General features: G+C 45.8%; 2 protein-coding genes and 1 pseudogene across 3 annotated transcripts in view; 2 read left to right on the forward strand and 1 right to left on the reverse strand.

Annotated features, from left to right (window-relative positions):
- The first annotated feature begins 509 nt into the window (after positions 1 to 509).
- Positions 510 to 11,648, forward strand: LOC105503865 (annotated as a pseudogene). The gene is made up of 6 exons (XR_001000540.1): positions 510 to 513; positions 988 to 1,182; positions 1,258 to 1,301; positions 1,731 to 2,736; positions 2,973 to 3,104; positions 8,962 to 11,648. The product of XR_001000540.1 is annotated as a cytoskeleton-associated protein 2-like (transcript).
- Positions 9,635 to 14,734, reverse strand: TMEM253 (transmembrane protein 253). The gene is made up of 8 exons (XM_011930949.1): positions 14,473 to 14,734; positions 12,173 to 12,281; positions 11,906 to 12,049; positions 11,379 to 11,489; positions 11,234 to 11,290; positions 10,839 to 10,949; positions 10,575 to 10,721; positions 9,635 to 10,215 (listed from the first exon to the last, which is right to left on the reverse strand). The coding sequence occupies exons 3-8, from the start codon at positions 12,011 to 12,013 to the stop codon at positions 10,096 to 10,098; spliced, it is 654 nt and encodes a 217-aa protein (XP_011786339.1). The 5' UTR covers positions 12,014 to 12,049; positions 12,173 to 12,281; positions 14,473 to 14,734; the 3' UTR covers positions 9,635 to 10,095.
- The window catches only part of ZNF219 (zinc finger protein 219), a 9,478-nt gene continuing 8,732 nt past the window's right edge, over positions 14,299 to 15,044 (forward strand). The window contains exon 1 of the mRNA XM_011930968.1: positions 14,299 to 14,860. Within this exon, the coding sequence (XP_011786358.1) occupies positions 14,820 to 14,860 (41 nt within the window). The 5' untranslated portion in view covers positions 14,299 to 14,819. The remainder of the gene's footprint in view (positions 14,861 to 15,044) is intronic.

Here is a 15,044-nt window from a genome sequence, read left to right on the forward strand (position 1 = left end):
AAAAAAAAAAAAAAAAAAAAAAAAAAAAAATTGTCAACAGACTCATGAGAAGCAAAAACAATACAATGGTGGTAAAAATTGTATTCCTTTAAAACCTTCTAATGAACGGACCAATTCAACTAAAGTAATTGTCACACATAAATTTGAGGATAATAATCAAACTCTGAAGTTGTTACCAACTGAAGATGACCCCCAATGTCAACATATGACATTAATATAAGACATTTCACCTTAACAATAATAGTAAACAGAAACATATGATTGCAGAAAAACAAAAGCAAGAGGCTGACACGCCCAAGAAGTCTGTGATGGAATCTTATTGAGGCCAAATTGTTCAGTCTAAGTTTAATTCCCTTAGAAAACCTCTACAAGTCAAAGATGAGAGTTCTGCAGCAACAAAGAAATTTTCAATTACTATTCCTAAAGCCACAGAGCCTCAGCCTATAAACACCAGCAGCTAACAGTGAAAAGTAAGAGTCTCAAATATGACTGCTAGTGTTACCCACACAATGGGTGAGTTCGGTTGCTTGGCCAGTGACAGTCCAATGACCACAGCCAAGGAAAATTTAACAAGGGGATTTCATTACTTGCAACAAGTAAGGAGAATACTGGGGATAATTCCCAAAACAGTTCCTCTCGGAACAAAGCTAAAAACAGGGCTTGTATTGGGCTGCTTAGCTGAGCCATCATATGTAGAGGTGGAATAAAGTCATCAGTCATGCTTCTTCGTTTATCACATGAGTAGAAAGTGGCAAAAAACTCCTCCTTGGGCGGGACTTTTGTATGGTAATGTGGGGAGTTTGCCAAATTCATCTCCAATTCAGAGGGCATCTCTGGATGGAACGGGTTTTGTTTTGCTTCTTCCTGGAACTTTCTGAAACAACAAAAACTCAAGGTGCAACAGTGTGTACTTGTTCACAGCATGTGCAAGGACTGGAGGTTACACTAAATGTAACTTGGGGTAGACCAAATGTAGTGCTCACTAAGTCTGTGTGATCTCTTATTGGAACTCATCCAATAATACCCAGGACGCTGTGAAAGAAGGCATCAATAGAACCTCAGCCTTGTTTACAATCAGGAAAAGGTCTCATAAAACAGATTGTTACAATCAAAAACAGTTTTATCTAGGGTCAAAACCAGTTCGTCTCAGGACATAGAAAAGAAATAAGGCACAATCAATAAGCATAGCATCTGATCTATTGGACAAGAGGTTGCCAAAATAAAGTAAGCTTTAAAAAGGAAAAAACAAAAAAAAAGGAGCATAGCATGTGAAATTGTAGCCAGGCCTGCTTCATCTTATTGTTTTAACAATTTATTTTTTAAGTCAGGCACGGTGACTCAGCACTTTGGGAGGCCAGGTGGGTGGATCACCTGAGGTCAGGAGTTTGGGACCAGCCTGGCCAACATGATGAAACTGCGTCTCTACTAAAAATACAAAAATTAGCCAGTCATAGTGTCAGGAGCCTGAAATCCCAGCTACTTGGGAAGCTGAGGCAGGAGAATTGCTTGAACCTGGGAGGCGGAAGTTGCAGTGAGCTGAAATAGCGCCATTGCACTCCAGACTGGGCAACAAGAGTGAAATTCCATCTCAAAAAAAACACCAAAAACTATTTTTTTAGACAGGCTCTCATTATGTTGGCCAGGCTGGTCTTGAACTCCTGGCCTCAAGGGATCCTCCTACCTCAGCCTCTCAAAGTCTTGGGATTACAGGTGTGAGCCACTGCCCCTAGCTCATGCTTCACCGTCTAATGCCAAACTGATAGCAAAATTAAAACCCATTGACCAGTGAAGACATACTATAGCAAAACCAACTGATGATAGTAGATCAACTCAATCCAAAGAAAACTCAGAAGAGAGAAAAGCTTATCTGAATGAGTGGAAAGCTGGCAAAGAGAGTGCTGAAAAGGCCTCCTAACTGAATAGTTACCTAGTGTGAGCTTTAAGGACAAAATGAAAAACCAGTTGGGTCTTTTTGGACTACCATGATAGAAGATGAACAAAAATTATTTACTGAAAAGGTAAGCAACCCATTTTCTGAATGCCTAAACCTAACGAATGAAGGATACCCAGAAGAAGAAATACTGGTCACACTGAACAATCTGATTAAAAATATTCCAGATGCCAAAAATCTTGTAAAATATTGAATATGTCTTGCACATACTGAACCAACCCCAAGTCCTACTGAAAGTATTCTCACAATCTATGAGAAGGTCATTCTGGCAGGGGCTCAGCCTATTGAAGAGATGTGACACACAATTATAGATATTCTAACAACAAAGAGTTAAGAAAATGTCAGTTTTGGAGAAAATATTGAGGAGGCTTGTGCAACCAAGGAACAAGTCCAAGAAGTAAACACTGGAGATACAACTGTTAATCTAGAGTCAAGAAAACCAGAAATGGGGAATAGACATCACATTTTTTTGTATGGTTCCATAGGCACTGAAGAGAATAGACATCATGGAAATGTGCTATTTCAAGATTCTGAAAAATAGCAAGATGACAAAACAAAAGATCCAACCAATGATGTTAATATCCCCAATACAAAAACTATGGCAAGTTACTTAATTAAATATAATGTATTTACCATGCCATACTTGCAAAGTGTAAAAAAGAAGGTGCAATTTGATTAAACAAATTATACATTTAAAGAGCTGAAGTTTTTAATACCAGTGAGATGTTCTCAATGTCAACATAAAACTTTAAAATTGCCAGGTATGGTAAAAGACCATTATCCTTGCGTGTCTTTTTTTTTTTTCTTTCTTTCTTTATTTCTTTTTTATTATACTTTAAGTTCTAGGGTTCATGTGCACACAACGTGCAGGTTTGTTACATATGTATACATGTGCCATGTTGGTGTGCTGCACCCATTAACTCGTCATTTACATTAGGTATATCTCCTAATGCTATCCCTCCCCCCTCCCCCCACCCCACAACAGGCCCCAGTGTGTGATGTTCCCCTTCCTGTGTCCAAGTTCCTTGCGTGTCTTCATTGGAAGAGTTAACGCAGTTGGGAAGTGATACTGATCCCTTTGTATGCTGTCCTAATTCAGCATTATGCTGAATGTATTCTGAGACTGAAAAAACAGATGAGATAGAAAGCTCTGGTAAGGAAAAAACAATGTCAATGCTACCTCCCTTAAACTGCTATCACCAAATCGTGAAATGCAAGAGAGGGGACATGGGAGATGACGCTGGAAGAGTGGGCAGGAGCTAAATCACAGAGGTCCATGCACCATTTAAAAATGCTTGGACTTAATCTTGTGGGCGATGGGGAGGACTGAAAAGCTTTTAAGCAGGGAAGCAACATGATTCAACTGCCAAGGAGATAGGAAACCTGTCTCTCTGAGCTGGGGGTTGCATTGGGTTTTATAAGCATAGGGTAATGAGGTGTGATCTGATTGCATTTTGCAATGACATGATGCCAGGAGGCATGATATGCCTGGATCCTGCCATGGGGTGATGCGAGAGCTCATCTGATTGGATTCTGGATCCTGTTATGCGGTGTCTGCTTCTCAACTGAGTCGCCCCCACCCTTCCTGGTCTGAGCACTCAGGTTTCCCCTGAGGTAGCACATGTGTTCATCTGGACATGCTCAGGTTACATGACTTTCAACCTGGGGTCCATGGCAACTGAGAAATAACTCACAACTTTGCTACATAAAAGTTGAACCAGATTGGCCTGATGTGGTAACAATAACACAACATAAAAAATTCAGAAAAGAGGAGTAGGGGGAAAAAGCTAGGGCAGGAATTCAGATTTTGGATGTGCTGTTTGGTTATGGTAGATCTTTGTAGGTCTTTTTAAATACAAGGATCCTGAGAAATTAGACATTAAGTTCTTAAAACCTTTCTTATCATATCCTTCTAAGGCATTGTTTTTCAAAGAAAGAAGTAATTTTGCTTCCTAGGAGACATCCGGCAACGTGTAGAGATATTTTTGGTTGTCACAACTGGAGGGAGGGGTGCTACTGACATCAAGTAGATAGGGCCCAAGGTTGCTGCTTAGCATTCTACAAATCAATGCACCAGTCTTCTATAAAAAGGAATTATCTGGCCCAAATATCAATAGTGTCAAGACGGAAACACTTGGTTCTAGGGACTAGAGGAATACCAGCATCTTACTTTACAATTTTCTCCAGGGCCAGACATTGGAGAGTATGGATGGGTCAATTAAAAAACATCACCACTGCTGAAAAGCTAACGTAATCTGAGTGTTGGCAGAGAAATTAAAAGTTATCTAATTCAACCACTCAGCTGATATTTGAATATTTGCTTCAATAACCTGTCATTGCATGATAAAGTTTATTGCACAAAACACCTCTAACATATCCAGAGGTTGAGAGCCCAACTTGAAAGCATTTCATCTTTTGAAAGGTGTTCAGTTTCTATTTTTCAGTCTAAAATTGGCCTCTCTATAACAAGTAACCACTGGACCCAGTTTCACTTCTTAGTTACGCAAAGAACAATTTCTTTTCATCATAATTATATTTGATGTTTATAAAAGCATAATTTCTTTCTCCTGTGCTATGACTTCAGCTTTACATAAAGAATAAGACTGGGCCGGGCACGGTGGTTCACGCCTGTAATTCCAGCACTTTGGGAGGCTTGGGTGAGTGGATCGCTTGAGCTCAGGAGTTGGAGACCAGCCTGGGCAACATGGTGAAACCTCTTCTCTACAAAAAATACAAAAATTAGCCAGATGTAGAGGCATACATCTGTAGTCCCAGCTACTTGGGAGGCTGAAGTGGGAAAATGGCTTGAGGCCAGGACGCGAAGGTTGTAGTGAGCCAAGGTCACACTACTGCACTCCAGCCTGGGGCAACAGAGCCAGACCCTGTCTCAAAAAAAAAAAAAAAAAAAAAAAGGAATAAGAGCAAGCACATAGCATTTTCTTTATATATAAAGAGAGCACATAAAGAGGCAAAGCAAACAAAATTATATTGTAGAAGTTTGGACTTGGGTAAAAACAAGAAAACTTTATAATGGCACGGGAAAACTGTCAAGAATCAACAAAGAAAATCCATTAACTCTGGACAGAACTTAGGAAAAGCTTCTGATAAGAAAAATAAACCAACGATTTAGATGCTAAGTGGATCCAAGAAAAATAGGCAACACAAAATATAAATGAAATAAGTCAGAAAAAAGAAAAATAGGCAAACAAGGAAAAACATAAAAGAAACAGAAGATGAGAGTAAATGGCATCTGAATTTTAAGGAGAAGAAACATACGCCAGCCTAGTAGCAATTTACCTGTAAGTATGGCTGTCTCTGGCCTGAGGCCCTAGGAAATTAAATGAGCAGGGCTTTCCTTCTGAATTACTATAATGGGGACATTAGGTTAAAGCAAACACCAAAAGCAGTCTTCTTCCTCCTCCTCATTCCCTTTCTCCTTCCCCTTCTCCTCTCTTCCTCCTCCCTTTTTTTTTTGAGAAGGCTGGGATTAGGGGTTATGGGAACTGGGTGGAGTCAGGAGAGGGGGCTCACAACTAGGGGAAAGTTGTACGAATTAGTGTTAGCAATGGGAAGATTTTTAACTATATATGTGTGTATATATACAGTTGTATATATACATATATTTCATGTTATCACAATGAAAAAAATAGCAACTAAAAACATTTTCCTGCCTTACCTCCTGTGCTCACTGCTCAGTGACCAGCAGCAGCAGCCCAGGTCAGGGCAGTCTCTCACATTCCCAGTTCCCTGGTGATGGACCTCTGATCACTGTAGTACATAGATCCTGTCATATTTATAGGAAACAGTGACTCAGCGATGACACCACTGCCACTGTCCCGCTCAGTCCATCAATCAAATGTCAAATTTGAGGCAGCACTGGCTGGGCCCGCTAGGATGAAGGGTGTGGACACAGAGCAACACACCCTTCTGTTTTCTTGTCTAGGCCCATTTTGTGTGGGCCTAGAATCCAAAACCTGATGGGAGACTCTTCATTTCTTATTGAAATTAAGAGCATCCCAGCCCCAGGTGGCAAGGGGCAAGAGACTGCATTCTTCAGGCCAAGCAGGCGCTCAGCTTCAATTACCCCTAGGCAGTTGGGTTCACTGAATTTGGTGGCTCCTGGCCAGGACTGCATAACAGACACAGAGGCCCAAGGGTTTGCAGAAGACCAGGAGGGGCCCTCCACCTCCTGCCTCATTGTGAGGCCCAGGTTTCCAGCCAGGCCGAGTGTGCTGCTGCCCTCAGGGACCCATTGCAGAGGAGGAACTTGGGTAGCGCCCCACACCATGGAGAGGAGAGTCTTTCCCTAACTAAGCCACTGCCAAACGCCATTACCTTAGGGAAGGCGCTTTATGAGACCTCAACCTGGGCAGCCAGGAGGCCACGAGATGGCAGCAGAGGACACAGCCCTGGACAAGAAACCTGAGCCATCTTGCCAAAAGGCAGATTCAGAAATGGAAAAGGGTTCATTTGTGAAATATCGTGAGTTGTCTATATTCTGTATTAAAAGCCAGAATAAATGACAGAATTTCAAAGAAATGAGGGTAAAATGTATTCACATGGAGAATTTCCCAACCACCAATGTGCCACTGCTGCATATGAAGCCACATATCATGAACTGGATTTCTTTAATGTTCAAAAGGATAGGGGTTATGGCCTTTAAAAACTGATGTCAGCGGAAACCTTGTCAGTTTCTTCTTTCGGTGAAGTTCCCATTCAACTAAAATGAGTGACCTCCACAGAGGCTGCCAAACTGATGAAGAAAGAAGCAGATACAGTGGTTGCTGGGAATCACTGCAGCAAAGCAGAATGCTGTCATGGAGCAGCCCGGGACTCTGGCAATAGGCAGTGTGGAGGGGGGATAATGAGGAACACAGGACAAGTTTCAAATAGTCTTTGCTTGCAGCTGGCAGAGGATAATGTACAGGAAAACGGCATTAGTAGCACTGGAACTAAATCCCAAATCTGACTTCTCATCTACTGCGCCTTCTATTGTTACATATTCCCACCTCCCCCACTCCTCAGTTGTGACTAACAAATATGTCTCCAGACCTTGCAAAATATCCTCTAGGGAACAAAATGACCCTTCTCTGAGAACCAATGCCCTAGAGGGATATGATGAAAAAGGTTTTATCAGAAAGGTTTTAAGAATTTAATGTTTAATCTAAGACTCTTAGACTTTGCAAGGTCTACATGAGCTGTAACATATATCCAAAACCTGAATTCCTACTATGTTTATCTAATGCAGACTGGTAATTGAAGAACTATAGCTGAACTGGTTCTTGAGTTTTAAGAAATTATCATTTAAATGACTTCTTACCTCTACAGGCAATTTATTTTCAACCCCTGAAGTGGTTTATAGTTTTAAAGTACTTTTCCTTGTGTGATTTTATTTTAGCCTTGATACTCCAGTAAGGTAGAGAGAAGAAATATTATTACCATAACCTCCAAATGAACAAAATGTAGTTCAGAGAGGTCTGACTTGCCCAAGCAATAGAATTAGAATCTAGGTTTCCTAAGTCCCAGTCCTATTGAGGAAAAATTTCTAGTAAGAACTTAGGGGTTCATGAAACCAAACCAAAGAAGTAGGTATCGGCTTAACTGCTGGAACAGATAAATTTCAACTGCTAAGCTGTTCAAAAATCACCACAAACTATTAATTCCATTTGTTTTTTTCTTTTGAGACAGAGTCTCGCTTTGTCTCCCAGGCTGGAGTGCAGTGGTGTGATCTTGGCTTACTGCAACCTCTGCCTCCTGGGTTCAAGCAATTCTCCTGCCTCAAACTCTCGAGTAGCTGGGATTACAGGCACTCACCACCATGCCGGCCTAATTTTTGTAATTTTAGTAGAGACGGCCACCATATTGGTCAAGCTGGTCTCGAACTCCTGACCTCAGGTGATCCACCATCTTGGTCTCCCAAAGTGCTGGGATTACAGATGTGAACCTCCCAGCCCCGCCAACTATGTTTCTTTTAATGAAGTATTTCTGCTTCCCCTCTCCTTGCAGGCATTGCCCTTCTGGCCTTCCTTAAGTTGGGTGTGGCTATGAGACTTGCTTTGGCCATTGAATGGGTGGAAGTGACATGAATGTATCACTTCACGGCAGCATTTAAGAGTCCATGAACAATTCTTCATGCTTACTTCCATTCTGAGGGTGGGGGCAGGTGGGTAACTTTAACCTTCATAGTGACAGGGTAGGATCTCAAAATGGTGGCGCTCCATGAGCTTGGGTACCTTAAACATTTGCAATGAACAGAACCCCTTGCCAGCCTACTTTGGACACGTAGTATGATAAATAAACCTTTGTGGTTTTAAGCCACTGTGGTTTTGGCATTTACCACAGCAGAGCCTAGTCTAATCTGACTGATAGAGGTTAATTTCCACGGTCATCAAGCTTCTCTAGGAACCAGAATGCAATATCTAATCTGATCACATCACTAAAATCTGGAAAACAAAACAAATTGTTAATTTTCTTCCCTCAGCCTCCTCATCTACCACCACCTTCTGACTTTCAAGAAAATTCTTTTCTCAGCCCTGCACACATGAGCTCTCCATTATTCTGGCAGTTACACTAGGGGAGAGGAAGAAATGCAGAAGGCCTAGATCTTTTCTTCATTCCAGAGCCTGATCCCAGAACTGTCCCCACCCACTAGTACTCACACTTAACCTTGTCATAGGAAGATTATTACCACTCTTCCAAGGTGTCACAAACAGAAAGGAGCTGCAGCGGGCGCCACTGCAATGTCAAGGCAAGGCAGCCAGGCTGCGTTCTATCCTCACTGGTGCCTGGCCCTGGCTAGGCCGGGAGAAGCTGCATTCTCTAGGGAAAGAAGCCTTCTCAAGTGGGAACAAAAATGAGTGTGAGGCCAACAGCCATCCCGGGCACTATGTGAATTTGGGGTGAGTTCTCTTGGTACTCCAGCTCTGGTCAATTTCTAGTTTCTAGCGGCTAGCAAGCTGCCCAGCTGCTGCTGCTACTGGGACTCCCAGTTCTCCTGGGCTTTTCCCAAGCCCAAGCGAGCCTGTTATCTTTGCACACTTGCAAAGGTCGTAAACGGTGGGGGTTGAACGCAGCCAGAACTTCAGCAACCCGACCGCAGCGGAGATCAAAGGTCGGCGGGTCAGCCCAGAGGCCGAGCCTGCGCAGTCCCGCTCCTGCGTTGGAGATAAAGGTTGGCGGCAGCGCGGGCTCGTTACACCGGCGTGCTCGCAAGAGGCGGGAAAGCGTTAGGCAGAGACGCAGGTCGCAGCGTCCCTCCCTCTGCTGCCGTATCTACCCCCCTGCCCAGCGAGCCTGTCTTCAGCGCCCAGGCCTTAGGGGAGGGGACGAAAAAGGCCCCGCGCTTCTGACTCATCATCTCCAACCCCTTTCTCGCGCGCGCTCCAAGTCTCAGGACTTCGGACCTGGGCCCTCCTGCGAGGGGGGTGCAGCGACAGCATCTGGGAAGCCCCAGCTCTGCCAAGCGTCAGCTCCGAGCCCTCGCCAGTCTCTGAAGCTGCCAGCGCAGGGCTGGGGACCCAGAGCCAGCTCTCTATTGCAGTGGCTGGGGGAGCGACACGCCAGCGCAGGACCGCCCGCCCGGCTCCTCCCCGAACGCGGGGCCAGTGGTCGCGTCCGAGAAAGCGCTAGGCTAGGCCCCGACTTCCCCGCCTCACGTCACTCAGCACATCCACAGCGCCCCTACCGCGGAGAGAAGGCTCTTTATTTCCCAGCCGGTCACGGGCTAGCGGGGCATCCTGGGACTTGTAGTCTCCGCTGCAGTAGAAAGGAGACGGATCGAAAGGGGAACTGGGGCACTCCTGAATTGGATTCAGGGAGTTGGCGTGTGCAGGGTCCGGGATTTGGAGTAGATGGGATTATGAAAGGTGGACAGAAAAAAAGAGTGAGATGAGGCAGATGTGAAGCTGTATGGGGAGGTGACAGGGAGGGAGGATATGGATGGAAGGGAGAAAGCAGCTTTTCAAGGTGGTAGGTGAGGATATATTCTCGTCCAGGTGTATCTTCCCCTAACAGGGAAGGAATGCAAAAAGGGCCTGCTCTAAGTGAAAACTGAAGGCATTCCCGGACTTCCTGTTGGACTCAAAGGATCCCAGCAAGCTTCTGAGTTTGGTGGGGTGGGGCAGGAATGTCTGGAGAGCATTCTCTCAGGGTGGAAGGAGAGCAGCACGTGTCTGTTCCCGCTGTCCCGCCCTCTCATTTGCTCCTGTGCTGGCCACCGTGGGACCATTCTCCAAACCAGGAACCTCTTCCAACTCAGAGAAGCCCTGAAAACCAGAGACAGGTGTGAGCAAATTGTAGAGGTGAGAAAGGAGAAACCCCAGACACAAACAACTGCTTCCTCCTGCCCAATTTTTTATCCTATTTCCCATAGTCCTGCCAATATTTAGGCAGCTTCCTAATGCTTTCCCACTCTTTTAACCTCAATCATTTGGATTCCCAATTCCCTCTTACCCACCATTAGGGGAGAAATGTCCAAAGCCAGAGAAAGCCAATCAGTTTCATTCTAGGACCTCTTCTTTTCTCTCCTGCCCCATTGTTTTCCCTTAAATGTCACTGACCAGGACAGCCAGTGGAAAAATTAGTTGGCAGCTAGCTATTCATGCTTTCTTCCCTGCCCCCATACCTCCTGCAGCTCCTGGTAGTGCAGACTCTGGCTCCTGCAGCATCCTGGTTTCCTCTGGCTCAGCAAGAATAGGGCGTGCACTGAGACCAGCACTCCCCCTAGGGTGAAGGCCTCAGCACTGAGCTCCAGCACCAGCAAGCCAGCATGCTGCAGGTAGACAAGGCTGAGAATGCAGGGACCCCACACCTGTTCACCCCTGCCCTTTTCCCTTTTCGCCTCTTCTTGCCTCCTCATCCTCCCACTTTCTCCTTCATTCACCAGTACCTGGGAGGAGGCAGTTGGGGCAGGCCCCAAGGCTGTCTTCATCACCTCGACCACCACCACGATGAAACCCAAGATCAAGTTGAAGGTGTTGAATATCATCATGGCCCGCACCTGCCAGTGAGCCAGCTCAGCCCTGCCCAGCCTAGGGGAGTCATTCCAACCTCAATCCCCACTTGCAGCCTAGCTGAAGACAAATCTCAGCTTCTGTTTCTCAGCCTCCAAACAGGGCCATAAGCCCTCTAACTTTTTTGCTTTCCCTCCTCAGTCATTGAGGCCAGTCAGTGGTGACAGCTGAGAGGATGAGTCAACACTTAGCCACTTACTTCCTAGGCTGAAGGTTGTAGGTGTCTGTTTTAGGGAGTGGGGGGACAGTGCTGCGTTCTCTTCCTTCTCACCTTCCAGAGGCGGGGTGCTCTGCGAAGCTCTAGGGTGACAGTCCCAGTGAGGAGACCCTGAATGGTGAGAGGGGCAAGTGTTGAGCTCTGGTCCCATTAGGAAGGGGCCCTGGGACCTTCCACCCTCCCTTGTGGTGGGTCTTACTGAGGCTCCAGGCCCAAGAGGCAGCGCTGTGGCCATGTGACATTCAGAGTTCAGGCAGGCGACTGAGACAGCAAGGGGCACCACAACTACTGCCAGCCATAGCTGACTCACCTGGGGGTAAAGGCAGGGTAATTGAGGAGAAACTGTCAGGGATTCCCTTCCCTTCTCATAACTCCTACCTCTTTAGAGATCAGGAAATGGATTGAATGGAGGGTGGAGGAAAGCAGTCAACCCAGTGCAAGGAAGGAAGTGATCATTAAAAAATAAGTATCATTTAATTTTTTCTGCCTCATATTGTAGTTTGGTTACTTACCTGTATGTTTTCCCCCACAAGATGGAAACTACTTGGAGATTAAGGGTCTTGCCTTGTTTATTTCTATGTTTTCCTCTACGCTTCTCCCATTCAGAACCTAGCACAGTTTCTGGCACATGGTAGGTGCTCACTTAACAAGGATGGATGGATGGATGGAATTGAATTGGGTAGAAGTGGACATGCTGAGACTTGGGATGGGGTAGCCTGTCCTCACCGCCAGCACCAAGAGGTGCCCACTCTGCCTGTGCCTCGCCCAGCGTTGTAGCTTTTCCAGACGGAGGCTGTGTCTCTCCTGCTCTTGCTGACCAGCTGTATCTTCCATGGCTCCTTTGCCCACAAAAATTAGGTGTTTCCTAGGCTGGGAAAAATGCATTATAGGTTCCATCTATTAGGAGACAGGACATGCAACAACGTATCTTTCAGTTATACCTCTGCCCACTCCCAATATCCAGGGATTTGAGGTCCAGGTCCTCACACCTACCTAGTCTGAAGCAGTTAACTCCAAAGGGATGGGACCCAGCTGGGTCTTAGGTCTCCTAAGGGGCTTGATAGCTCAGAGCAGACGACAAACTTGTCCTGGCAGAGAAAGGCTGTCAGGGATGGGGTGTGGTGGGGCAAAGGTTTCTATGAAGGCCTAAGGATCTAGGGAGTGGCCCTGGGTAGATACCGGCCTCAGTTCACTCCACAAGATGTCTAGCCTGGCCTCACTCTGTTCCCATTTCTCATTACCCCCATTTCTGCCCATCCTGGGTTCCTTTTCTGGTTTCACTTACCTCATTCCCATGGACACTATCACTCTGGACCTCAATTCCCCCTCATTTCCATATGATCTTACTTGTTTCTTTGGCTTCCTCCTCAAATTTTTTGTCCTTCCCTAGAGATCCTACTTTCTGTCTGGATTGGTCCCCTGTCATTACTACTTGAAGCTTTGCCCCCAGACCAGGTAAGCTTGAATTCCAGTGGCTTTCTTGCCTGTCACTTTCTGGACAGTCTCCCTTCCCTTCTTTCTTGAAGGTTTTACTCTGAATTGAACACTGACTAAATGGATGGGGGGACTCTGTTTATAGTGGGGATTGTTTTTGATTCAATGATAACCTGCAACTGTGTATACACACACACACACACACACACACACACATATATGTATACATAAGATGGTCCTCAAATAGTGAGTCTTGGAAGGATGCTGTTGCAACAATTAATATTTTTGAGAGAGAAGGTGCCTCATAGCCAGAGAGACCTGGACTGGAATCTTAGCTCTGCTGCTTCTCCATCTGTGTGATCTTGGATATGTTATTATTATTATTATATTATTGAGATAGGGGCTCACTGTCACCCAGGCTGGAATGCAGTGGCATGATCATGGCTCACTGTAGCCTTCACATTCTGGGCTCAAATAATCATCCTGCCTCAGCCTCCCAAGTAGCTGGGATCACAGGCACATGCCACCGTATCTGGCTAATTTTTAAATTTTTTGTAGAGACAGGGTCTCACGGCCGGGCGCGGTGGCTCAAGCCTGTAATCCCAGCACTTTGGGAGGCCGAGACGGGCGGATCACGAGGTCAGGAGATCGAGACCATCCTGGCTAACACGATGAAACCCCGTCTCTACTAAAAACTACAAAAAACTAGCCGGGCAACGTGGCGGTGCCTGTAGTCCCAGCTACCTGGGAGGCTGAGGCAGGAGAATGGCGTGAACCCGGGAGGCGGAGCTTGCAGTGAGCTGAGATCCGGCCACAGCACTCCAGCCTGGGTGACAAAGCGAGACTCCGTCTCAAAAAAAAAAAAAAAAAAAAACGAGACAGGGTCTCACAATGTTGCCTAAGCTGGTCTCAAACTCCTGGGCTCAAGCGATCTCCCCTCCTTGGCCTCCCAAACTGCTGGGATTACAGGTGTGAGCCACTGTGTGTGTCCTGATAGATACATTTTTCTACCTATTCGAACCTCAGTTTGTTCACTGATAAAAGGGGGCTAACAATATGACTGTGAAGAGTTGTTGATTCAGGGTGGGTGCTTACTATTAGTGGTGCTGATGAGGTCAAACTGATAAGCCTGATGCCCATACACTAAAGGTGTTATTCAGAAGGTAAGCTGGGGACACATTTCTACAGTCAGAAGCACAACCAGCTGGGCCCAAATATATTCTATAGATCAAAACAAATCCCAGGTCTACCTGGGTGCCCTTGGCAAGTTGCTTAATCTCTCTGTTCCCTTATCTATAAAAGGAAGTTAATAATACCAGTCTCAAGGGGTTGCTTTCAGCATGGAAGAGAGCTTAGCCCAGTACCTGGCACACAAGTGCTCAATGTTAGGGGCTGTGATCATCATCCTATTACTTCTTGTTGTTGACGATAAGAGGAGACTGCGCCAGAAGACTCTAGAAGTTAGTAGAGGAGGCACGGTCCTGGGAGGCAAGTGATCTTTTGTAAGCCACTCCTGCCCCATCAGTGCTGTGCCAACATCGGCGGGGCACTATCTACTTTTTTCTTTCCCTGGGAGTGGGAGTCACGTTTTAAAGAGATTCAGGAAACTGTTGTGTGTCTACTCCTCCTCAATTCCCATGTGCACTGATTTTATTTGGTGGCGATGTGAGATGTTGGGCTTGCACTGAGGATCCCTGAGCCTGCAGGCCATTGGGGAAAGAGACTTCCTGAAGCGTCATTTTTCTTACTTGTAAATGGGGACTAATTTTATTATAGAGGGTTATTGGAAAGATTATAAACTATTAGATAGGTGAACAGGCATTCAGTAAATATTGAATAAATCTGCGTATACTACTTACTAGTTTGTAGTCTAGACTACAATCGCCTGGAAGGAAGGTACCACTTCTCTCTCATCCCTCACAGCGCTGAGCCCAGTGCCTGGCACTTAGTAAGCACTCAGTAAATATTTGTTGTATTGAAGAGCCATTAAAGTGACTTGAGGGATGGAAAATAGAATTCGAGAGGAAGGAGCAGGAATTGTTTATCAAGAACGGAAAGGACCGAAGAGTAACTTTAATAATGTTTCTTATACGGCCGACATTAACTATCTCTATAATCGCCCCTCCTCCTCCCCCAAAAGAGAGACAGAAATTGTAAGGGAGAGGCTTTGAGATAAAACCCCAGGAAGAACTTCCCGAGTCTGTGCATGTTGGGGCAGAAAGAGCGGCAGAGCCAACTCCTTCCCTGGTATGTCCGGGTTTAGGGAGGGAGGGGCAGTGCTGCTTGGAGGCTGGGGGAAGGACGAGATGACCTTTCAAAATCTCTTCCAGTCTCCTGTTGGAATCCTCTGTGCGCCCCACCCCCGCTCCCTCCCTTACTCCCTCCGACAGCGCCCCCCGTCTCCAAACCGCCCGCACCCCGCCCCTGGCGG

Source organism: Colobus angolensis, unplaced genomic scaffold, assembly GCF_000951035.1.
Source record: "Colobus angolensis palliatus isolate OR3802 unplaced genomic scaffold, Cang.pa_1.0 Scaffold88, whole genome shotgun sequence".
NCBI classification, from domain to species: domain Eukaryota; kingdom Metazoa; phylum Chordata; class Mammalia; order Primates; family Cercopithecidae; genus Colobus; species Colobus angolensis.

Bases quoted from the DNA above. Each gene is read 5' to 3' on its own strand.
- TMEM253 (XM_011930949.1), bottom strand. From the start codon at position 12,013: ATGGAAGATACAGCTGGTCAGCAAGAGCAGGAGAGACACAGCCTCCGT. The intron at 11,291-11,378 runs GTAAGACCCACC...CTCACCATTCAG, and splicing joins CTCTTGGGCCTGGAGCCTCA to GGTCTCCTCACTGGGACTGT. The intron at 10,950-11,233 runs GTGAGAAGGAAG...GCTCACTGGCAG, and splicing joins GAGCACCCCGCCTCTGGAAG to GTGCGGGCCATGATGATATT.